The sequence below is a fragment of the Aulonocara stuartgranti genome (assembly GCF_965226115.1).
Source record: "Aulonocara stuartgranti genome assembly, chromosome: 15".
In the NCBI taxonomy this organism is placed as follows: domain Eukaryota; kingdom Metazoa; phylum Chordata; class Actinopteri; order Cichliformes; family Cichlidae; genus Aulonocara; species Aulonocara stuartgranti.
Genome location: NC_138951.1, coordinates 23,710,126 through 23,734,933, shown reverse-complemented (window position 1 = coordinate 23,734,933; position 24,808 = coordinate 23,710,126). Strand labels below are relative to the sequence as shown.

General features: G+C 41.0%; 2 protein-coding genes, 1 long non-coding RNA gene and 1 pseudogene across 5 annotated transcripts; all 4 read left to right on the top strand.

The window, feature by feature from the left end:
- The first annotated feature begins 850 nt into the window (after positions 1 to 850).
- On the top strand, positions 851 to 5,355 carry LOC309689093 (inositol polyphosphate-4-phosphatase type I A-like). 2 transcript variants are annotated; one of them, XR_014271248.1, is made up of 3 exons: positions 851 to 1,443; positions 1,509 to 1,719; positions 5,010 to 5,355. XR_014271248.1 is itself a non-coding variant. In XM_082505266.1 (2 exons), the coding sequence occupies exons 1-2, from the start codon at positions 1,648 to 1,650 to the stop codon at positions 5,217 to 5,219; spliced, it is 282 nt and encodes a 93-aa protein (XP_082361392.1). In that variant the 5' UTR covers positions 1,552 to 1,647; the 3' UTR covers positions 5,220 to 5,355. The 2 variants fall into 2 exon arrangements, 1 of the variants encoding a protein (XP_082361392.1); XM_082505266.1 differs by lacking the exon at positions 851 to 1,443 and having other exon boundaries at positions 1,552 to 1,719.
- Positions 5,356 to 5,377: 22 nt separating this feature from the next.
- LOC309689086 (calcineurin B homologous protein 1-like) lies at positions 5,378 to 7,213 on the top strand (annotated as a pseudogene). Its single transcript has one exon. The product of its transcript is annotated as a calcineurin B homologous protein 1-like (transcript).
- Positions 7,214 to 9,546: 2,333 nt separating this feature from the next.
- Positions 9,547 to 14,946, top strand: LOC309689830 (multifunctional protein CAD-like; the record flags this gene model as incomplete). Its single annotated transcript, XM_082506492.1, has 14 exons — positions 9,547 to 9,661; positions 9,976 to 10,203; positions 10,295 to 10,485; positions 10,613 to 10,753; positions 10,843 to 10,932; positions 11,660 to 11,798; positions 12,342 to 12,535; positions 12,639 to 12,713; positions 12,867 to 13,079; positions 13,255 to 13,380; positions 13,467 to 13,622; positions 13,714 to 13,812; positions 14,333 to 14,427; positions 14,674 to 14,946. 14 exons carry the CDS (start codon positions 9,547 to 9,549, stop codon positions 14,771 to 14,773), a joined length of 1,962 nt encoding a protein of 653 aa, XP_082362618.1. The 3' UTR covers positions 14,774 to 14,946.
- An 8,925-nt stretch (positions 14,947 to 23,871) lies between these two features.
- On the top strand, positions 23,872 to 24,800 carry LOC309689655. The gene is made up of 3 exons (XR_014271487.1): positions 23,872 to 24,275; positions 24,345 to 24,373; positions 24,597 to 24,800. It is a non-coding gene; the product is annotated as an uncharacterized lncRNA (long non-coding RNA).
- The last annotated feature ends 8 nt before the right edge of the window (positions 24,801 to 24,808 follow it).

Below are 24,808 nucleotides of genomic sequence, written 5' to 3'. Positions count from 1 at the left end.
CACTTTTTTCCACTTGATAAAAGTTAACGTGAGGGACAAATGCAATCGCATAGCGATGACCTCTGCTCCTGTTTTGGGTTTTTATATTTTGCTTTATTCGTCTTGTGATTTGTATTTAAACAGTCGTTTTTGGTCATCTTGTTTCTTCAATTTCTGCATTAATACTTCAGTTCCCATTTTATGGCTTCCTCTTAGTTTTGCTTTTGTTACTTTTCCAATCAGCGTAAATGAGGAGGAATGGTGAGTCCTTGCACTGCTTTGCTTGTTTTCATTTGACTGAACTAACTTCATTAGAGTTATTTGATATTGTATTTTGCACTATCCTACTGTATATTACTGTATTAGTAGTATTCTTATTGTATATATGGTATATCTTATTCCTCTGTTCCTCTGTCTCTCTTGCTGCATTGAGTATGTGTATGACTAAAGAATTTCCCTCGGGATAAATAAAGTTCTTCTTATCTTATCCTTAAGATTTGTACAACAAAGTATTTTCAGTTTTAAGCTGGAAGAATGGGGTTTTGCACAGCTTATCATGTTAATGCAAGGAAAAAAGGGCACGTAGCGCATCGGTGATGTGTTCACTAATAGAACTAAAATGTGTGTTACCTTAAAATGAGCAAATCCTTTGTCACAAAGTTGTATATGAATACTGCTCATTGTATACATTCAGTCATTTTAAAGTCTATCAAAAACATGTTTCTGTGCTTGGAAAGTCAAATCCTGACAATATTAATGAGACGTTTCTAAAATTCTTCTACACAGATGGTCTGAATTTGTGAAGCGAGTGGTATCGCTCTCCGTCCCCGGCATTTATCGAAGTCGGCTCCTCGTTGTTTTTTCTAAGCCACGATTAGGCTCATTGAGAGCAGGCATGTGCATGCAGACAGTGTTTGTTTTTACATCTGGTGGGTAACGTCCCTCCCTATATTTTTGGAACAGTACCTCTGAAGCTTGATTTAGATTTCTGCAGGAAATTTACGTTCTAACTTCAGATGTAACACCTCTTAACACTAAACCGGTCCATCACGCTGTTGTTTCCAGTTACAGCGTATATTTCCTGCTGAAGCATATTTCAGGCATAAGACAGAAACATTACAAAAATATACACCTGCAGGCCACTCTATTGTCTTTATTTGACTAAATGCACTAAATTGCTGCCACAAGCTTTTGAACACATGTACCTAATAAAGTGGCTGGTGAGTGTCCTCAGTCCCAGCTCGGATACAGATGTGTCGGTGTGTCTTTGTTCCCTGCAGTAGTGCCCTCTCCAGCTCAGTCATCATCCACATACCCCAGGACACTGTCCGAGCCAAAGAGATCATCGCCTACGTCAACACGCTGAAGACTCAGGTCAGCTATTACGCAGAGAGGCTGTCTCAAGCTGCCAAAGACCAATCGGCCAGCGGACTGGAGTGGACGCTCGCCAGTCTGGTTGACAAGGTACTAAAAGTGTTTGACGTTACGTGGGGACGCTTCATATTTCATTCATACCCTCTTCCTTTCAGACCCGTCAGCTGGTGGCAGTGTGCGGCTGCAAACTGCTAGCTTCAGCTATTTAGGCCCTGAACGCAGTACGAGTACATCGCAACCAAAGCTTCTCCTTCCGCTGAGTCTGAACAAGTAGTGCTTCGCAATGACCAGGATATGCTGAGAGCAAAGTACAGCGGTCACAACAGCCAGTCGTCACTGCACGTGGACTGGCACGAAGAGGAGTGGGTGAGTTGATCAGCAGTTATTGGCTGTTTTCTGATTCCAGATTTTTTATTTCTTTAGCATGACAACAGGGCAAACTGAGGGCTCGGTGGAGAGATTACATTTCACAGTTGGCTTGGAAATAATTCAGTTTTCACCCAGATGAGCTGGAAGAGGTGGCTGGGAAAAGGGAGGTCTAAGTTTCTCTCCTTAGATTGACCAAACCCATGACCTTGAACCTGGATATATAGGACAGGGAGGATAAATAAAAGGATGTTACATTAAACCAGTGGTTCCCAAACCTTTTTTTTTTTTTTTTGTTAGACCCCTGTTTGTTTTACAAGAAAATCTTCGCAGCCCCCCGGCACAAACACATCCTCAAACCACACACAGCCATTTATTGTTTTCAAACTCCACTGCAGTTTCTTTCACACCTCAAACCTTTAGAAAACCAAAAGCAAACAAATAAAAGTAAACTACAATAAATTACAGGTTGGAACAAAATAAACTAATACCATCTTTATTTTAAGCGTAGTTGTTTCTTTCCCCCTTTGTAAGAATAATTTTTCAAAACATGCCTCTATGTGCAAAGTGGGTTTAAAAACATAAAACGTGATTTGGACAGGGGAAATGGGTTTTGGTTTAGACACAAATACATATTGATTGATTGATTGATTGAATCTTTATTTTGAACATGTTGAAAAAGTATAAAAAAAAAATAGAATTAAAAGAGACAAATGAACAAAGCAAACAAAAGGAAAACGAGCAACCACAACTCCAAATAACGTCCATGTTCAAAAAGGAGCAGGAAGAAGCATAAGCTTATTTAATCCCACCCCTTTTCCACTATCTAGTATCAATAGACTACAGAAATACCTCCTTGTAATTACATTATATGTTATGTGTAATTTTTTTTTTTTTTATATATATACACATATATGTTTCTATCTATCCATACCTACGTATATACACACATACGCACATATACACATTTTCAATAACCCCATTAACACCTGAAGGATACACAACCTACAATTTTATATATATTTAATATATATATATATATATATATATATATATATATATATATATATATATATATATATATATATTTAATATATATATATATATACACACATACATACACACACATACACATATATATATATACATACATATATATATATATACATACATACATACATACATATACACATACATATATACCCATACCAACAAACCCGTGCATGCGCACACACATGAAAATATTAGACAAGAACACCCTATCAAATCTCTACCTTTTCCCTGTACCCTGTAAAAACCATATCCTTAAACCGCTTTTTAAACTGCGCCATGCTTGGACATTGCTTCATATCTTTACTTAGTCTGTTCCACAGCTTCACTCCACACACAGAGATGCAAAAACTTTTTAATGTTGTACGGATACGAGGATGTTTTAAATTTAATTCCCCCCTCAAATTGTATCCCCGTTCCCTTTTAGAAAACATTTTTAGAATATTGTCAGGAAGCAGGTTATTTATTGCTTTATATATAATTTGTGCTGTGAAAAAATGAACCAGATCTGTGAATTTTAGAATTTTTGATTTTAAGAATAGTGGATTTGTATGATCTCTGTAACCAGTTTTATGGATTATCCTTATGGCCCTTTTTTGTAATATAAAGATTGATGATAGCGAACATTTGTAAGTATTGCCCCAAACCTCTGCACAGTAATTCAAATACGGTGCAATCAGGGAACAATAGAGAATGTGGAGTGATTTGTGGTCCAGAATGTGTTTTACTTTACTCAAGATTGAGACACTTCTTGAAATTTTGTTATGTATATGATTTATATGAGACTTCCAGTTTAATTTATCATCTATAATCACACCAAGAAACTTATGTTCAAGTACTCTTTCAATTTCCACACCATCTACATGAATCTGCACTTGTGCATTTCTAAGGGAATTCCCAAATAAGATAATTTTAGTTTTACTTAGATTTAGCGATAGTTTGTTCCTGTTAAACCATTTTTTAATTTTGCACATTTCTGAAGTAATTGTATCCAGCAGCTCCTTTAGATTCCCCCCAGAACAAAAAATATTTGTGTCATCTGCAAATAATACTAATTTTAATATATCAGATGCCTTACAAATATCATTTATATAAATAATAAATAATTTGATTTAAAAAAAAAAAAATCTTCTTGGGATCGCACATACTTCTTTTTGTGCCTCTAAAACATCCTTGTTTGTCTTTCCAGAAAAGACATATGATGTCGTAACTGTCGGAGCACCGGCCTCTCACTGTTTCTAAAAATGGCGTTCTGAGGAAGCTCATCCAGAAGTTTGAGGAAGCAAAGAAACAGTAAGTTGAGAGTAAAGTCGGGCGTCACATTAGGGCTGGGCGATATGGCCTAAAATCCATATCGCGGTATAATTTGAAGCACGTGCGGTAACGATATATATCGCGAAATATTCTTTTCTTCTGTATAACATATTTTCCACACTATATGACACACTTAATAAATTTTCTCAAAAATCGAAAGTGTGCCTATGTATGAATTCTGGTTGTGCTTACTGACCTCAAACCGATTTTGGCGTGCAGAAATCTGTTAAGAACTGTTTTAGTACTACTTTGGTAAGCTGCACTGCTTGATGGATTGTCAGAGCATTACGGCTGCCGTAGTGAGGAGCTTCTTAAATGTTGGTTTAGTGTAAGCTCAGCTTTTTAACTAATGTAAGAAGTGTTATAACTGACTCGTTTTTAATACCTAAATCTGGCCTCAGTGCACAAACCTAAATGAATCGGTACATATGAAAGCGCCCAAGTCACGAGCTGAGTTCAAGGACATGGATAAAACAAAAAGGTTCAAATTTGTGCCCAAAAACCCCACAAATCAGTGTCACTGTTTTAAAATCTGCTGCGAGACCGCTCTAAATGTCAGCTTTTTCTTTACGTAAAGACTGGGGTCTGTAACATATCAGCTCGTTTCTTATTTATTAAAGAACATGCCTGACACCAGGCTTTTGAGTCAAACGGCTCCATTAGATCTCTGCAAGTATTTTTAAGTATTTTTAGGTTCTTTCCAGCAGGATTTGTGGCTAGTTCTGGAGCTTGACCCTAAAAGATTTCAGTGTGTCGGTGCTTCTGCTTTCCCTGTTGTCCTTCTGTTCCGTCTTTTTTTCTGTTTCTGTCAAATTTAAAAACAACTGCACTCTGAAATACACACTCTTTGCAAGATGTTGTCTAAACTAGTGGTTGGAAGGCATATTTGTGTTTGGTCTCTGATGGTTTATTTACACTTTTTGCAGGCCACGCCCACGGACTACAGCGCCATGATGAGCAACAAAGCCAAGAAGTCTATTGACTTCCTTCTGATGCAGGACACCGCCCCGACGATAGCCACGGACGTGTCACTGCAGTACCGCCTCGACATCGTCTTCTGCCAAACGGTCACCTACACATATTTTAATTATTGTATGTCTGAGCTGATGCGTTTATCCTGGAGTGACTCAGAGTGAAGGAGAAGGCCAAGAAGAAGTGTAAATATCATAGAAGCAAGGAGTTCAGAGCTCTACGACTTAGTGTCTTTATGGTATTTATGTGTGTAATGGAGACCAGGGGTTCCATTACCCTTACTTGTATTTTTATTAATTGACTGACTGATTCGTATTTAAAAACCGTAATGAAGAAAAACACACACTGGTTGATTGTGATTCTTTATTAGGCTTTTTGGGTTGTTATTTAAGTGACTCGTTAAAGGTGAAGAGACAGGGGGACTGGCCATCCTACCTGTGTCAGGAAAAGAACCTGTGTTAGAGCTGTTCACATTTAATCATTTGTCTGTAACCTAAATTAGTTGTATATGTAAAAAGAGAAGTGTTAACAGTACTCACTTTGTAAAGAGTAAAAGCAGCTCAATCACCTGCTTATGAGCTCCTGGAGAAAACCAATGTGCCAGGCTAGGGGAGTGTGTGTTGGAGTGATTTTGTTAAAAGTTGTCATTATTGTGCTTGGACCTTGTCTTGAACTGTATGTTCAGATATTTTCTGTTCCTCCCCCACATGTAGGATGTTGGGGATGTTACTAGCTATAGTTTTCAACTGCAGGCACAATCTATGTAAGATTCTGGTTTCCTTATTTGGTAAGGAGTGTTCACTTCCTGCCCTTTATGGGCTCACCATGTAAATGGTGGACTGTTAAAGAGGTTAAGCCATATACGAGGTTGAGGGGAGATGACCCTTTTATGACTAGAGATGCGGTTAAAACGTTTGTAAGCAGGAAGTCACGTATACAGACACACATACACTCTCTCTCACTCACACACACACACACACACACACACACACACACACACACACACACACACACACACACACACACAGTGCCTTAGCTTTTACCACACAACATATGGGGTTTACAATGGGCGGTTGTGTAACTGTTTTCATTCAATAAAAGGCTGGAGTTGGAGTTGTCTGAGTTTGGGTGTAGAGCTTGCAACTCTGAGAATCCGACCAGGCTTCCCCTGCACAAGTAAAAACCAATCGAGCTCTGATTGTCTTACTTTGTTCTGAGTCAGCGAGGGCTGAAACCTAACTGTGTGGTTAAGGTGTTTTAATAGAGACTCTTGGAGAGCTTGCGCAAGACGCCTTAGCGAATCATCTCGATTTTAAACCTCCGTTAACATCTCACCATGGGATCCAGAGCGTCCAGATTACTCAGAGAAGAGGAAATTGAAGAAATTAAGAAGGAAACTGGCTTTTCCCACAGGAAGATCACTCGCCTGTACAGACGTTTCACCAGCCTGGATAAAGGGGAAAACGGCACCCTCAGTCGAGAAGATTTCCAGAGAATCCCCGAGTTGGCCATCAACCCTCTGGGAGATATAATCATCAACGCATTCTTTCCCTTTGAGAGGACCAGGTAAATTTCCGGGGCTTCATGCGGACCCTGGCTCACTTCAGACCAATCGAAGACAACGAGAAGAACAAGAACCCCTCAGCTACAGAGCCCCTGAACAGCAGGACAAACAAGCTGCTTTTTGCTTTCCGTCTGTATGACCTGGACAGAGATGACAAGATCTCCCGAGATGAGCTCCTGCAGGTCTTGCGGATGATGGTTGGAGTTAACATTTCAGATGAAAAACTCGGCAGCATTGCTGATAGGACCATCCAGGAGGCTGACACAAACGGAGATGGCTACATTTCCTTCAATGAGTTTATCATGGTCTTGGAAAAGGCAAATGTAGTTCAGAACCAATAAAACATTTAGAAAAATGTTTAAAGGAAGAGGTCGATAAACATAAGCCAGGCAAGACAAAAACAAAACTCATGACTGAGTACATGAACTTTTTTCAGCCATGGAAACAGGAAGAACAAAGGCGTGCTGAAAATAGAAAGCAGAAACAGTCTAGACAGCAACTCACATCTCAGGCCAGTAATAAACCACCAGTTCCACAGGTGGCCTGTTCACAACCACCACCATATCAGCCAGAACCCTCAGCCTCAGAGGCACCCACAACCACAAAAAAAACCCCAATGAATCCGTTCCTACCACCACAAGGCCCATACGCCTCAGCCAGACACCAATTGAATTAAATGTCTCGCGACGTCCCCACACACAAAGAGCAAGAAGAAATAGGGACAGATCCTTACAACAGGGACATGGGAGGACACGGTCACAGTTACCCCCAAGAATTTAAAACTGCTCACCCTCTCCACCGCCTCACTGCCAATGAAGAGAGGCAGATGGTTGTTATGACCCCTCTTCCGGAAATCTACAATGATCTCCTTGGTCTTTTTGGTGTTTAAGACCAAGTTATTGTCGTGGCACCATGACTCTAGTTGTTGCACCTCTGTCCTATAGTTTGTCTCATCATTGTTGGATATAAGTCCGAGCACTGTAGTGTCATCTGCAAACTTAACAATGAGATTGGACGCGCAGGAGGAAATACAGTCATGGGTGAAGAGAGTGTATAGCAGAGGGCTCAGAACACACCCCTGAGGGGCACCGGTGTTGACCACAAGGGTGGAAGAGGTGTTCTTACCCACTCTGACACTCTGTCTACGGTTAGTGAGGAAGTCCACAATCCAGTTGCACAGAGAGGAGTTAAGTCCCAGTTGGTGGAGTTTGGGACGTAGTTTGTATGGCCGGATGGTATTAAAAGCCGAGCTGTAGTCTACAAAGAGGAGCTGTGCATAGGTATTCCTGTGTTCCAAGTGCTTCAGTAATGTGTGCAGCACTGTGGCGATCGCATCCTCGGTTGACCGGTTCTCCCTGTATGCAAACTGGTGCGAGTCCAGGGATGGTGGAAAAGCAGCTCTGATGTGTTTAATGACCAGTCTCTCCAGGCATTTGGCGGGAATGGGGGTGAGTGCCACAGGTCTGAAATCGTTCAGACATGTGACATTTGACTGTTTTGGGATGGGAACGATGGTTGCTGCTTTGAAACAGGATGGTACCAGTGAACAGGACAACGAGGTGTTATATATAGAGGTGAAGACGTCCGCCAGGTCTTTTAGCACCCGGCCCAGCACTCCATCCGGCCCGGCCGCCTTCCTGGTGTTAATGCTCCGGAACACACGCCTCAGCTCATGAGTGCTCAGGACCGGAGCAGGGTCGGTTGAGGGGAGAGGGGACAGGACAGGGTCGGTGTTCTCCCTGTCAAAACGGGCATAAAAGAGATTTAGATCCTCAGCCAGAGTAGAACTGTCGGCTGAGGGTGATGGTGTTCTTCTTTTGTAGTCCGTGATAGCCCTGATGCCCTCCCAGACCTGCCTTGGGTTTGTGTTGTTCTCAAACCTGGGTGTTGTTCTCAAACCTGGCCTCGATACGCCTCCTGTGCTGCTGCTTGGCAGTCTTGATGCCTCTTCTCAGGTTGGCCCTGGCAGCACTGTATGCCTCCTGGTCCCCGGATTTGAAAGCGTTGTTCCTTGTTCGAATAAGTTGTTGAACTCCGTGTGTCATCCAGGGTGGATTATTAGGGAACACACGGAATCGTTTCCAAGTTGTTACATTGTCCACACAGAAACAGATGTAGTCCAAGACAGTGGAGGTGTAACTGTCCAATGCGACAGGATTGTCAGTGTCCTGCACCTTGAATACATCCCAGTCTGTGCAGTGGAAACAGTCCTGAAGCATCGGAATAGCATCCTGCGGCCATGTTCTCACGGTTTTGGTTGTAATCCCAGTGCTCTTGATCTTTTGTGTGTATATTGGGTGTAGCAGAAGGGAGAGATGGTCTGACCCAGGTGGGGATAAGCCTGGGCTCTGTACGCATTCGCCATGTTGGTGTACACCTGGTCCAACGTTCTATCTCCTCTGGTAGCACACTTCACATTACGGTGGAAATTGTGAAGTACAGATTTCAGGTCCGCGTGGTTAAAATCCCCAGCCGCAATAAAGACACTGTCCGGGTGTGCTACCAGGCTGTTATTGATGCTGCTGCTCAATTGTGCTAACGCTAGCTTAGCATTAGCATCTGGTGGAATGTAAACAGCGCAGATGTAAACGGCAGAAAATTCCCGAGGGAGATAGAATGGACGGCACTTTAACACCAACAGTTCTACCTCCGTACTGCACAGTTTTTCCGTTACCGTGACGTTCGTGCACCAAAGGTTGTTAATATAGATGCACAGCCCCCCGCCAGTCTTCTTACCCGAGTCCGCAGACCTGTCGGCTCGATAGGCGGTGCGGCCTGCTAGATCGATAGCCGCATTGGGAATGGCGCTGTCCAGCCAGGTTTCAGTGAAAATCATGCACGAACAGTTATTAAAAGTCCGTTGAGTGGCGATCTGCAGTCGTATTTCATCCAGTTTGTAACGGATTGAACGGGCGTTGGAGAGGAATATGATCGGGAGTGGTGGTTTAAACGGACTAGTCTTTAGCCGTGCCCACAGGCCTCCCCGCTTGCCTCTCTTCTGCCTCCGCTCGCAACGTCTCCTCCTGCGGCTTGCTGTTGCGGGTAGCCCCGGGGGTTGCTTAACGATCTCCGGGGGGATGAGATACTCGGATGTTAGTTGAAGATCTCCACGGCTTAGTTGTAGTAGATCATCTCTGTTGTATTGAAGTAACCCCAGACTGTGTGAAATAATACACAGTACCACCAAAAGTGCAAAAGTGTAGGAACTCCGGGCCGCTGCGTCTGCGCGCCGCCATCTTGGTTGCTGCTGAACCTTTGAACCTGGTTGAGCAGTTGGAGCCTCGGTGCTATTTGGTGTTTGGTGCTTCGGCTGTTAAAGTGCATCTTATCTTAATTTTTTGGATTCTTTCCTACAGTTTTAATACTTCTTAATGGTTTTCAGATCCTGATAATCCGAGCTGCAAAGCAGAAGGGCATCCAGGTCACATGCGAGGTCGCCCCTCACCACCTCTTCCTATGTGAGGACAATGTGGCGCAGATCGGCGACGGTCGAGCGCAGGTTCGACCCATGCTGGGAACACGCGAGGACATGGAGACACTCTGGGAAAATCTGGACATTATCGACTGCTTTGCTACAGACCACGGTCAGAGAGCATTCATTTTCTGTCACCAATCATGCAGACAGACTTGTCTTCGACCTTCCTGAACTGTACGGTTTTTGTTTTGTTTTGCTAGCTCCTCACTCTGTAGACGAGAAGAACAGTGAGCGTCCTCCTCCTGGTTACCCCGGTCTGGAAACAATGCTGCCTCTGCTGCTCACCGCCGTCAGTGATGGACGTCTGACTCTGGATGATATTACCAGACGTCTTTATGACAATCCACGCAGGATCTTCAACCTGCCCGTTCAGGAAAACACCTACGTGGAGGTAAACAGACAAACACAATTAAAGGGAATTCATTTTAAGGAGACATTATTTTGATGCAGTAATTAGCAGCCTATCTGTACTCTGATGAAATATGTTCCTAATTATTTATCAATTACGTGTCTTTCAGGTGGACCTGGAGCAGGAGTGGGTTATTCCTCAGGCCATGCAGTTCACTAAGTCTAAGTGGACTCCTTTCAAAGGTATGAAGGTGAAAGGTAAAGTCCGCCGCGTGGTCCTGCGAGGAGAGGTGGCCTACATCGACGGCCAGGTCAGCATTCGTGCATTTTGCTTTTGAACAAGAAAACAAAGAGAATAAATGTAGTTGATCTAATAAAGTACGTGTCCTGTCTCCTTCAGGTGCTCGTGCCTCCAGGTTACGGTGAGGATGTGAAGGCTTGGCCCACTTCTTCCACCCATCCTCCAGAACCTGTCAAAGAAACTCCAATGGTAATAAAAGTGAATGCGGTAATAATGCAGCTGCCTTCCATGCTTTCTGTTGTAAGATAAAGACTCTACAATAATATTACATCACATTGGTGTTTTGGCCACCACCATGATTATTTTTGGAGCCAAAATTGACCAGATTTAAGAAGAGAGTGAAGTTATCTGCCAACACTAACACACTTCTTTAGCAGCCATAGCCATGAAGAACGTGCACACAGCAGCAGATATCGGCTAGTTGATGCTAAGTAAACGTAACTGAAAGAAAACACTAGAATTTCATTCAACAAATTGAATAAAAGAACTTCTTAGATGTAATTAGTTTAAAATGCTGTAAAAGACACAGCAAGCAAAATCGAGAGGTTCAGATCAGTGATTAAAGTTGGTGTTTCTTCCATGCCTGAAATGTCTGGTAGGAGGCAAACAGCAGGTATCAACTTGTTCCTTTTGAAATGTGGAGGAATAGCAGCTCCTCACTTTATTTCTAAGAAAGAGGTCTTAGACGCCACCGTTGGGAGGAAGCTCTTTTCCGGTGCTTATATCCCCGGTCTTCTTTCTTATGAGCGTAGATGACATCTAAAAAGTTCACAGAATTTGAACGTACAGCTAACAGAGTTTAATTACAAACAAAAACATTTAAAGCCTGTACTTAGAACTGTTTTGAGTGTTTCTTGAACTCCTCTATGTGGGGATTACTTCATGTGTTTTGTTTACATTAATTCTGCTCCATCAGACTCCTGAGCGTCGGCGTCCAACTCCACCCCGGGATGGAGTGCGGACTCGAGCTGCGAGCCCACGACGCATTGGTGGAGAAAGCCGCTACCTGCTGCCGTCCCGTATCCACCGTGCCTCTGATCCCGGCCTGCCACCAGGTATTACAGCTCCCAGAATGCTTTGGAACAGCAGTTTTTTGTTTTACCTCGAGGGTTTCTCCCAATGTTTCTACCAGTGTATTATCAGCCTGCCTGGCTGTGGTGGGGCGTGGTCTGCGGTGCCGTGCAGGGAGGGCGGACGTACCTGCACGGCATCCTTAATCACGCCCGCCTAGTTAAAAACACGGGGACTCAGGGGTTTGGGTGTGTAGTGGTGAGATGTAAATAAAGATGGCTCCGAATGATACTCCGTGGTCCCGCCGTGCCTTATTCTCGCCACACTGGCCTTAACAGGGGATTTTTAAAGCCTTCTTTAGGCAAAAGGTATCAATAAGTTGAAAGAGGGGTTAAAAAATGAAGCAGATGTTATCATATCATTTCACATGTTCAGCTGGTATGTCCATTAATCAAGTATGTCAAAACTGTTCATTGCCGTATAAAAACAAGTTTAATTAAAGTTGTTTGATGTTCTCCTGCTGATTCTCAGTGAAACACCTTTGCTGTGTTCCAGTCATTGATACACTGCGACTCTTATCCCCACAGAGATGGTCATGCTCCCACCAGCCGCTGCTGTTGACGGGTACAGCCATCCTCCCCCACTGTCCAGGCTGCTGTCCCCACAGTCTGGGTCAGGACAGGTGCCTCCTGGTCAGGTGTCACACCTGCAGATGTCTCCTCTGCTTCACCCACTGGTGGGACAGCACATCTTGTCTGTCAGACAGTTCAGCAAGGAGCAGGTACGCCGAAGAAGATGAAACACACTCTGGGAATGCTGACAGGTTTGAAACAAGATCTCGGGTCTGAACAAAAGCTTATTTTTGTGTCCTTCGTTTGTTTCAGATCTCACACCTGTTCAATGTTGCTCACACTTTACGTTTGATGGTTCAGAAGGAACGAAGCCTGGAAATACTCAAGGTATCTCCTAAACGTGCCTCATGTTACTGCACTATTCACTAATTTCAGTTATGTGCTGTTACAATGGTGGATGTTCGTATCAAACATGACCAAAGTTATAGAATGATGAGGTACCTTAAAGTAATCCCTCATTCCTCATGCCTTCCTGTTCAGGGTAAAGTAATGGCCTCCATATTCTATGAGGTCAGCACTCGCACCAGCAGTTCCTTCGCAGCGGCCATGCAGCGTTTGGGCGGCTCCGTCGTCCATTCCAGCGAGGCCACTTCCTCCTCGCTGAAGGGAGAATCGCTGGCGGACTCTGTCCAGATCATGAGTGGCTACGCTGACGTCCTCGTGCTGCGTCACCCAACACCTGGAGCTGTAGAGGTGGATTTTAGATGGATACTTTTTTTTATTAAAAGTTTTCTTTACATAACAGAAAATAAACACTAATTGGTCATAAAAGTAACTGCAGCAGCACCCTGTTGTGTGTGTGTTTTGATGCTTGTTTAGTTTGAAGATGAGTTTTTAATATCTTATGCACGTGACTCCTCCTTCTCAGAGCGCGTCCCGTCAGTGGCGTAAGCCGCTGATCAATGCTGGCGACGGTGTCGGGGAGCATCCCACTCAGGCCCTGTTGGACGTCTTCACCATCAGAGAGGAGCTGGGAACGGTCAACGGCATGACGGTGAGCGACATGATTCCTTTTTAATTTAATCTTCAGCCAGAATAAAACTTTACATGAAAACATGTTAAAACTGTGGCGTCTGTCAGATAACGATGGTTGGAGATCTGAAACATGGCCGAACGGTTCATTCCCTCGCCAAACTGCTGACCCAGTACCGCATCACTCTGCGTTACGTGGCTCCCAAAAACCTCCACATGCCAGCAGAGATCGTCAGCTACGTGGCCTCAAAGGGCATCAAACAGGTGAGGACTAAACATGGTTACACAGCAAAGAGGAGTTTTCACAAATATGTACTAAAAACTGCTAATTTTTAAAAAACATGTTTGTTTGCAGGAGGAGTTTGACAGCATCGAGGAGGCTCTGCCTGACACCGACGTCCTCTACATGACGAGGATCCAGAAGGAGAGGTTTGCATCTGAGGAGTACAAAGCCGTAAGTTTCATTTCACCGACGGGTTTTATTTTGTGACACAGATACTTGCATATACTCACAGCGCATCTGTAGTTAGGCCTGGTGCTTCCTGCCTCATGCTGGCCCGGTAATCGTTTTTGATATCGTTCAGTTGGTCTCATGGTGACATTTTCCCTAATCCACTATTCTGCACTGCAAACTCCACTGACTCCATCTGGTGAAGCTGGAGTTTGCCTGCATTTGGAGTTCATCTTTAGTGGAAAGCAGCTGATTTGTTCAGTTATTCGTCACAAAGTTCTTTCCAAATGAAATATTTCTAGAGGCAAAACTATTAAATAGAATTGTCTTAAGAAGAAGATATGCGAGAAAGAAGGCGTTCCCTCACCCCTCTACAGATGTAAGCGTGTGGGGAAATATGGAAGTGGAACCCTTTAGCTAAGCATTCATAGGTGCAGACAGAACCAATCAGCTCAGGTCTCATGTGACTGGATGATCCCGGAGTATTTTTGATCTTTAACTGTGACTCTGTTGTTTCTCTCAGTGTTTTGGTCAGTTCGTCCTCACTCCTCACATCATGACTGGAGCCAAACAGAAGATGGTGGTGATGCACCCGCTGCCCAGAGTCAATGAAATCAGGTGAGACGCGCTCAGTCAAATGTCTGACAACAATATCAGTTCCAGCTGTGTTGTTTAAATGTTGCTTGAGCCCTTAAATGGGCTGCAGAAATGTAACGTTTTGTGTACAATGTCTAATTTCAGTACGATTTCTTTTAACTAACTTAAATTTGAACTGAATTTTATTTTAAACCCACCTTACATTATTTGCTATTGTGTTGATTAAGTGGACTAATGATCTGTTTCTCTTTGTTATTTCTCTCTCAGCGTGGAGGTGGACACAGACCCGAGGGCGGCATATTTCCGTCAGGCAGAGAATGGCATGTACATCCGAATGGCCCTGCTGGCCACCGTACTGGGCCGATAACTCAGTGTGTGTCACAGGCTGGGTCTCTGACCCAGCGCTCTGAGTTCATTTTGTATTTGTCTCATTTTAGATATGTGATTAGTTTGTGTCATTCCTATTTAGCTTTAGTTAAGGAAAGGCAGTTATTAATTATTGTTTCCTTGGTTTCTATGTTTGAGTTCTTGTATCGTTCATCACGTGTTAGGTCTGTTAAGCTTGTGTTGTCATGTCTAGTTTCAGTGTTTCCTGTTTTATTTTGAAGGAGTCGTGTGTTCTTTGTTCATTGTATTTAGTTTCACTTCCCCCGTCCTGTCATTAGGTTCATGTCAGTCAGCTGTTCCTCCATGTGTTCCCACTTCCCCTAATCACCTCCTGTGTATTTAAGTCCTGTGTTTTCAGTGTGTCATTGTCAGATCGTCTGCTTTGTTTGCAAGCCAAGAAGTTGCGTCAAGTCTCCTCGCGTCAAGTCCATGTTCCTGTTGTAGGTTTTTAAGTTAATTTAGCTCACCCAGTTTAGTTTATTGTTAGCCTTGCATTTTGCCTTTTGTTTCCGTCTGCATTTGGGTCCACCCTTCACTCTACACACAATCAGCCCTGCTGATTGTGACAGTGTGCTGCTTCTTTGTCCTACAAACTGTCAGAGAAACAAAAATGTATCTTTTCTGAAATCTATACATTTCTCATTTCCTGCCCCCGAGGGGTGCAAGTAGGTTTAAATACTAGATTTAATAGTGAGTTAAAGTTTATAACATGCTGCTGTAACACAGAACTTTTTTTTTTTCTCCAGTCACACAAATGTTTACTTGTTTTCTTTCCTGCTGTATTTCAAGGTTCCTTTATTTTTACATGTCTTAAAACCATTAACATAATTAACATATAGAACCAGAATCTGTCTTGTTTGAAATGGTTAAGAGATGATCAGTGTTTGTGCATCGATGAGCCAAATCGAGGGGCAAAGGGAAGAAATAGGAAGTGGGTGCTGCTATCGATGTCTCTTTTACATATATATATAATTTGCAGCTGCTGCATCTGATTAATGATGTTTAAAGGGACCAATGAGGATGTCAAAGAAGATAAATCCTGAATGCATTTTTACGTTTAGACCAATTTACTGGACCAGCTTCATCAGATGTTTGTTTGGGTTGGCACAGTCCTCTGAAAACCAGCAATGGTGGTTTACGCCTCGAGGTTTTTCAAAAGAAAATTTCTAACAAAATACAGAGAAAAAAATATTTTTACTACACCAAACAATCCGATTGATCTTTTGTTTTAAAATGAGCAAAAGCAAAACTAAGTGTCTAATATATTTCTAGGTTACCGGAAAACCTTCATCATTCCAGCTCTACATGAGTATAATGGTACGATACGACTTACTGCACATGTTTGTCACATGATTTCAGTCTGTTTCAGAGTCGTGACATCCTTGGTTGTATGAAATGGTTGTTTCCCTTTCTTCAAATGTGTTGCATTAACTGCAAGTGGAAACGCACAAATATCCTCAGAGCACAGTCTTTGATGGTTTTGGGGTAATCTCTGTAACTATCAGTAATTTCTTACACTGTTGACAAACTTTTTTTTTTAAAATCAAAATCCAAACGGATGTTTGTAAAGTGTCGAACGACTTCTGTGTCATGTGGAGAAATAAATAATGAAAAAGGATGTTTCTCTTTGTGGTTGATTTCATTTAATACCCACAAATTATTTCAGAATTTTTAGTAACATAATTTAATGTCTTGTTTGGATCTTGTCGTTGTAGTTACGGATGATTGGTTGTGAGCTCATCCTGACTCAGTACTGGCAAAGGTCATGTCTAAATTGGCCACTTGATTAAGAACAAGTTTCTCACTATGTAAATTATTTTAATACTTCAAAGCTCATTTAACAGCTCAAGGATCCACAAAGGTTTATATCTTCAGTATTGTAGTTAGACTAATGGAAATTGAAAAAAATGGCCATTGGTTTGTCAATGAGTTTTGCAACTAAACTGATTTCGCTTCAGGATGCATCTAAAATGCATTCAGGAAAAGTGGTACGTGCAAAAACCTTTTTTTGTCTGTCTTTGAGGGTGGGGGAAGAGGCTTAATGTTTTTTGTAAGTATGACTAATGTACACACACACACACACACACACACACACACACACACACACACACACACACAAGAACAACAACATAGAAGAAGAAGAGGGGTATAGTTTACTACACGTCATAAAAACACAATCAATTATCTTCCAACTGCATCTTTCTGTTCTGACTTTAGAGTCCTTGTTTGTTTACTGAACCGTACTTTGGAGTCATACTGTTGTGATACTGGGGAGGAAAGGGTAAGGTGTGAGAGACTAAACCCTCACACACAAAACTTCAAAAATCATGTGTCATTGTAGATAAACTGATCTACAATGTGTTAGTAAAGAGTGACTTGCACTGCAAATTTGTTAAACCATTGCTTAACGGGCCATTAAGCAATGGTTTAACAAATCTCCTTTAACATTCACAGTGACTAAACCAGCTTTCTTACCAGCTGTTATATTCTTTAAACTTAAAATAAACCCCTGAAATTAGAGTTTGGTGTTTTAAGTCACCTATTAAAAAACACGAGTGAACACTTCTTTCTCTCAGCAGCATTACTGAAGTGACACTTTGATGATGCTTCATATCACAGTCTTTATGATGGAAAAAAACATGCAGATGTCTGCACTGCCACTGTCATGAAAATGTCCAGAGCCAGGGTTCAAGCTTCCTCTTCAGTTATCATTGATCATTAATATGGAGGCCATAGAGCGTGCGCAGTGGGGACCGCGTGGCCCGGAAGTGCCACTTTTTCAGATGAGCGAACGCGCGTGCATCAGTGTGCATGTGTGCGTCCTCATACGTGCAAAAGGTGCCCTTTCTATCCGTCACTGGTGGAGGTGTGGGGGGCATACCTCCCACCCCCAAAGGTGCCCCTTATATTCTTCTATTGTTAAAATATGTTATGAATACATAGAATAAAGACATTTTCCATCACAGTGTTATTGCTCATCAAGTCAAGCTGTAAAATCAAGAGGGTATTTAGAAGTCCTTTGAGAAAATTCTTATACGTATCAGAGCTTTTCTATTGGGATAACAGAGACTTACAGAACGTCAGGTGGTTTTCATGCTAGTTGTAATAGTGAGAAGAGATTAGTAGTATAACTTTGTAATAAAAAATAATATTAATAAACAAATGGCTTACAAATATGAATGTTTATTTATGTGCAGAAATAAAATGGAAAACAGCAGACTTAAAAATTGCTCAAATTAAAATGTAACGAAAACAAAATTGAGAACTGAATGTGGAAGGAACTAAACAAAACTTAAAGAAGAAACCCGAATCACAAGATCCAACAAATGATCAGGGAAAGATAAAGGAGGACAGGACTTTATATACATCGAGGACTAGTTGAGGTTTAGGATAAACACAGATGAAGACAATATGGGCAGATTGAGAAATAACAGAATAAAAAGTAGGACTAATGCGAGACATGAAAGAAAAGTAAACTTCAAAGTAAAACAGGAAATAAAAAACTGAAGCTAAATTAAAGTGAACAGCAAGTGTAAGCAGGGTTTAAATTACATTTAACCTCCACATGTCTTCTGCTGGACTAACCAGGAACAACTTTTTGTTGTTAAGTTGCAAATATGTTAATAATGTACAAATGTTAGCGGAAATGTTTTTGTAAAATATAAATGTATAACTATATCTTTAATATCTATACCAGGCTTATGTGGGTACATTTAGATATTCACACTTCAATCAATCAATCAGAACTTTATTTGTCACATGCAAGTTGCCCTCCAGTGATCACATTCTGGAAACACACTGGTCTGATTTCATAAAGAAAATAAAGTTTTTATTTACATTTATTTATATAGTTTTAATGGAGGATATAAAGACGTGCTTCTGGATTTGAAACCAAATGTTTGTTATAATAATGGTATCTATCTAATAGTTTATGATAATTAGCACGTCGCTATCAATCTGTTGCATGCAAACACAAAATTAGTCTTTAACTTAAATGCGAGTCCTTTTTGTCAACTTGAACTATGTGACTGGGAAACTGAGAGTAGAGTAGAGGCTGCTGGGATCAGCAGTGGCTGCAGCAGAAGAGGAATGAGCCTTCACAGTGCTGTAGGTCACTGCATCACCTTCATCATCACCACGAACCTGGAAAAGTGACATAACACTGTGACCCTGAAGTGGATAAGCGGTTCGATGGAAGTAGTGGAAGGGCGCTTAGAGATCACATGCTTCTGTGTTCAATACATTATTTTTACTTTCAAAGAAATTGTGGATCAAATATGATGGATTCTTTGTTTGCCCATGCTCAGCCTCTCCACCAACGTCTATGAAGTTCTGTTTTGCAGTTAACAAGTCGCCCATCAAATGTTTTGTAGTTACTCACATGATTGCTGCAGGAGGACTCAGTTAACTATGCTCACATCAGCATAAACAATCCATAAAAACTCTGCATGGTGTAATAGCTGATGTATAGCCCTTGACCTTCAGAGAGGGTTGTGCTCTCTGTGAGCTCTCGTTACTGATGTTACTGAGTAAATAAATACATAAATATAAATATAGTAAATAAATAAATAATACACAAAGACAAAACCTTACCTGAACTTTACAGTTTTTTTTAATTGGTTTGGTACTATTTTCACAACTAAAGTGTGCATTTTCAAATCTCTCAGTACAAAACTCACATTTGATCACATTTGTAACACCACTAGTCATTCTTTCAAATCTGATGTCATGAGTTCATTGTATTTGCACATATTTTCATTCCACTTAATCATTGTTGCAGAACATATGATCATTGTGATATATACTGAGAACATTTGCTTTACTCACCCAAACAAAACAGTAAGATCTTTTTTCAACGTAGTACTTTTACCAATCATTTCATTCAGGAGCAAATAATACAAGGTAAGCGTTTCAAATTGTCCTTGGTGATGAATGAGTGTAACTGAACTGTAAAACTTTACACAGCAAGTATTACACTTATGTTCAGGCATAACAAAAAAAATAAAAAATAAAAAAAATAAAAAATATATTCATATATATATATATACACATATACACACACACACACGAAAAAGGGAGAAAAAACAACAAGTCATTTACACAAGCACAATATATTTTTTATTTTATTTTTTATCACTTTTATACAATTAATCAAGCCGGTCATTAACATTGGGCCATAAGTTTTCATCAACATCCCAGTGGATGTCTTCGTTGTTCAGGCACCGTGGGAAAAATCTCCTGGCAAGACGAATCCAGGCTTGACATTGCTCAGCAGTTATATCACCACAAGCTCCACACATGGCTTGAAGAAGGGAGAAATGCTCATGGGGATGGCGATCATACACCTTCCACCACCATGTAGAGAAGAATTTCTCAATTGGGTTGAGGAAAGGGGAATATGGTGTGTTTGAAACCATTCCTGAACCAGCTGTGCATGGTGGAAGCTGACATTGTCCCACACAACAACATAGACGATGTCTTCTCCCTGACAGGCCTGCTCCAGTTCATTTAAAAAAAAAAAATCAGGTGTTCAGTGTTGTATGACCCTAGAACTGGTCTACAGCCTACCACACCATCTTCAGATATAGCTGCACACATGAGATGTTCCCCCCACGTTGTCCAGGGACGTGGATGGTAGCCCAATAAGGTTACGTCCTCTGTGTCTAGTTTTTGCTAGATTGAAAGCGGCCTCATCAACAAAAATATACTTGTGATGATTCACAGCAGCGTCCAGCTCCATCACCCTCTGTTACAGTAATTGCATGCCAGTTTAGTGTTGTACCTGAATATATTCTGAACGCAGTTGTTTCACCTGGACATTGTTCCTCTTAAAAGGAACTTACAAATGACCAGACAACAATCAGTCAAGTTGAAAATCCATGGACATAATGAATGATTCATTGATTAAACATTAAGATCGGTTGAATTACATGACAGAAAAATGTATTACAGTTTTTTCCGATTGCTTAAGCACATTTTTTGTAACTATTGGCTAATTTTGCAAAACTCTTCACACAAATAAGAAAACCTGTCACCTAATAATCAAACATTGTAGTTCTCTTGCAAAAGCAAACACAGCTAGATTAACTCTTCACACCTTCATAAAAATGGTGTTTCCGTATCAAACAGTACACACAAGCCATCATCTACTAAGCACACAATGCGCCAACTGCACACTGATGGTATGAATACAAAACACATCTGGCTTTTGCTTTCTCTGTGCACAAGGTAGGCTATGTCAGTTTGAGCTCATACTTCTGTCATAGATCCATAAGCATAGAGGGATCCAAACTTCAAGTACTGGTGTTTATTCAAACACATCAAAACAAACACAAGTGTTCATTTCCAAGTATAGGATTATTTGCAATCGCCATAATGACTATATGGGTTACTTGGTCTGCAGTGAACATGCTTCCTCTGCCCCAGCATCTGGTCATCTAGCAATTCTGTAAAGTAACAATTTCAGTATTTTTACATCAATGGTATTGGTGTGTTTCTCATTGGCATATGGCAGTGCTACAAATCTTTGTGCGAAGTGACTGTACTAACCGATTCTCATTTCAAGATGTCCTTATGGTACTTGCTACAGTGTAGCGGCTCGAGTTAGGCTGGACCCGTTGGCCAGCTACCCTCAGGGTCATTCCATAGTTGATTACATGGTCCACTATTGTAGCTCTACAATTCTATTTCTTACTCTTCCTACCCTTCCTCTCCCCCCCTCATCTTCCTCTCCCCCCTCCTCGTCTTCCTCTTGCTCCTCCTTGTCCTTGTCGTCCTCTTCATCCTACTTCTTCACCTCCACGTCCTCTTCCTCGGCCTCCTCTACTTCTCACTCTTTCTGCTCCCTCCATTGTACTCCGCACACACAGCTTACCTGTATTATAGTGCTTAGGCTGATTGCAAAGTGAACTAATTATCTAAAAAAGTTTTGACATGTGAAAGTGTGCCAGACAGTTGGCAAAATAGTGTTAATGATAGCCATACATGTGTATACTTTGCTAGGAGTGTGTTGGAAATTTGGTAATTGAGTGTTGTGCAGTGAATTGTGCCTACAGTTTTGCAAAGTGTGTGTTACAAAATTGCAAACTGAGTGCAAAGCAGTTTTTGTGCTTTTAGTTTTGCAAACTCAGTGAGTGGTTTTGCTATAAGTCTGAATAGTTTTAGAGATTGTGCTACAGGAATCACAGTTAGGGTTTAAGCATTCAGAAAAAACTGTAAACTGAATGATAAGAGATGCAAATCAAAAATTTTATAGTGACAACATTATGAAAGGCAGTAACTGTGAACGAAACATTTATTTAGATGAAACACTTATTTTGTGTAGTGAAAATGATATTTTGTCATTATGTGTATTGTACTAACACAATTGAAAATATGCTGAAATGTTTGAAAAAGGTGCACTTTTGATGATCTGTTGTGATATAAGTACTAAGAGTTTTGAAAATGTACCAGTTGCTTGTGAAAACTGCGCCAAACCAATTAAAAAAACTGTATTCGTGGTTTTGGTGTAGCGTAGCGTAGGAAACTTCAGGATCTGCCTACGCAGTGAAGACGAGAAGATACATGGACAACAATGATGAGATGATGATGATGATGATGATGATGATGATTATTATTATTGTTGTTGTAGCTTATAATAGAAGGTGATCACATGTGGGGTATGAAATGCTTTTTGTTTCAGTCTTTGTGACAGTGGAACTGAATCAGCCTGTTAGAGAAAATGGCCAGATGTGGATGCCCAGATACTTGTACCTCCTCCACCACATCAACATACTCCATATATTTATTATCTTCCGCTTATCTTTACCAGGGTCACAGAGGAGCTGGAGCCTATCCCAGCTATCATAGGGCGAGAGGAGGGGTACAACCCAGAGAGGTCGCCAGTCTTTCGCAGGGGAAACAGAGACAAACAGAGACAAACAGACAATACAGTTTTTGCCCGTTGCTTGAACACTATAAACCCATGCTTAGACTAAAGTAACACAACGTGAAGCTGTTGTTACCATACCTCAAACACATGTACCCCTACCTTAAACAAAAGCGCTGCTTTGCACCCCAGTACCAATTATGCAACACACCTACTCCCTCATGCAACACACATGGTCCTGCATGCTACACTCTATTTCATACATAAGACACTTCGCTCACAAAATGAAATCTCAGGGTGCCATTCGGAAAACACATGTATCCAAAATACAAAACACATCGGGTAATTGCAACCACTCAAATACACACCTGAAGGCACCTACTTGCAAAACCGAACACCAATTAGCCAACTACAAAAAGCCCTCAGCGTAGCCATTCCAAGAACTTTGCAAGCATGGATGGAGGGAGAGCAAGAGGATATTTACCCCGGTGCCTAGCGGGAGAGGACATTGCTTGCGATGTTGATGAGGTCCTGTGGCCAGACCCCAACAGACGGCGGGATCCATGAGCCCACTTATGCACAATTGTCATGGTTTTTTGTGTTTACAGTATAGTGTTTTTTCTATTGCAGTACTATTGTGTTGTTGTTGTTTTATTTGCTGTACCTGTATTCATGGTACTGCAATGTACAGTATTGAGTAGGTCTATTTGCGTTTATGGTTGTTTGGAAATGTGTCTCCTGTAAATGTGCCTTCTGAATAAACAATGGGAATCAAGGACTGCAGTGTTTTATGTACAGCAGACTAGTGTGTTCCCCCTGATCTGTGAGTGTTTGCATATGGTGCAGGTATGTGTCATTTTGTCAACAGAGTTACATTTTGACAAAGGAATGTTAGGTTTTGACAGCAGAGTTTAGGTTTTGGGAGTAGAGTTCCAATTTGGCACAGATGTGAATGGTATATTTCCCAGTGTTGTGTCATGTGTACTTGTGTGTACAGTTTTGGCACAGCGAGCGGGGTTTTGCAAAATGTGTTCAAGCAGTGGGCAAAAACTGTAATATAAGTAAAATCACATCAAACATTTACTTAAATATTTCAAGTGTGAAAGTAGAATATTGTTTCTCATGTTTACATCAGATGAGAAAGATGAAAAACTTTTGTGCTTTTACTTTTTCATTTATTCAGGTGACACAAAAACAACAAAGAATCCAGCCAGAAAAACTGAAATAAGCACAAAATCAGAAACAACCCCAACAATGAAGAGTCCTTCAAAAGCAGGACTGAAGATTAAGCTGGTTGCATAAATATCTGTTTATTTTAAATTTATTTGAGCTTTTGAAATGATATGCAAATGAAAACTCACTTTAACTTTGTATATAAATACTTTTAAATACAAATCATATCACAGAAATTTGCACATTTATTAATAAAATGCTGTTACATTTTTAAAAGAAAGGAATTTACACGGAACAGAAAACTGCAACCAAATAATTTTAATAATCACATTTTTTGTGTTTGACAGATTTTTTGTTTCTTTGAGGTTCATTGTTGTCTCTGTGGGATTAGCAGCGCTTTTAATAACTGCTGCAACAGTCAATATAAGGACAAGACATAAAGGTACATTTAAGATTGAATGATTTTGAATTTTAAAACAAAACTGAAATTGACTTTCTTCTCTCATTTTAGGGAACAAAACTCAGATGGATGAAACCACAGTAAGTACAAATCTCAATAATCCTAAGGTTGTTATTCTGATCTTGTTATTTGATATTGTCATTGACCCATAACTGTGGATGATGATGTAGAAGTGTCTTTGGATAATGGGATTAAATAAACATGAACCAGCTGTCCCTCTCTGAGGGAGTGTTAACAAAAACAAAACTGCCTTCACAGAGACAGTTTTCATCCAGATATAACTGGACTGTGTCTGTTTTCCAGGGACTGAGTTTAAACCCTGCAGAGACTCAGTCTGCTCCTCAAACCAGCTGGGACTCGGTGTGATCACACACTTCACCCAGAGTTTAGACTACTTGTCAAAGTGTGCTCTGTAAATACAAATGTGTGTGACTCACTGTGAGAGCAGACGAGAGATAAGAAAGTTGGACAATGCAAAAATGTGTTTTAGTGCAACTGCAATTTTGTATTTACAG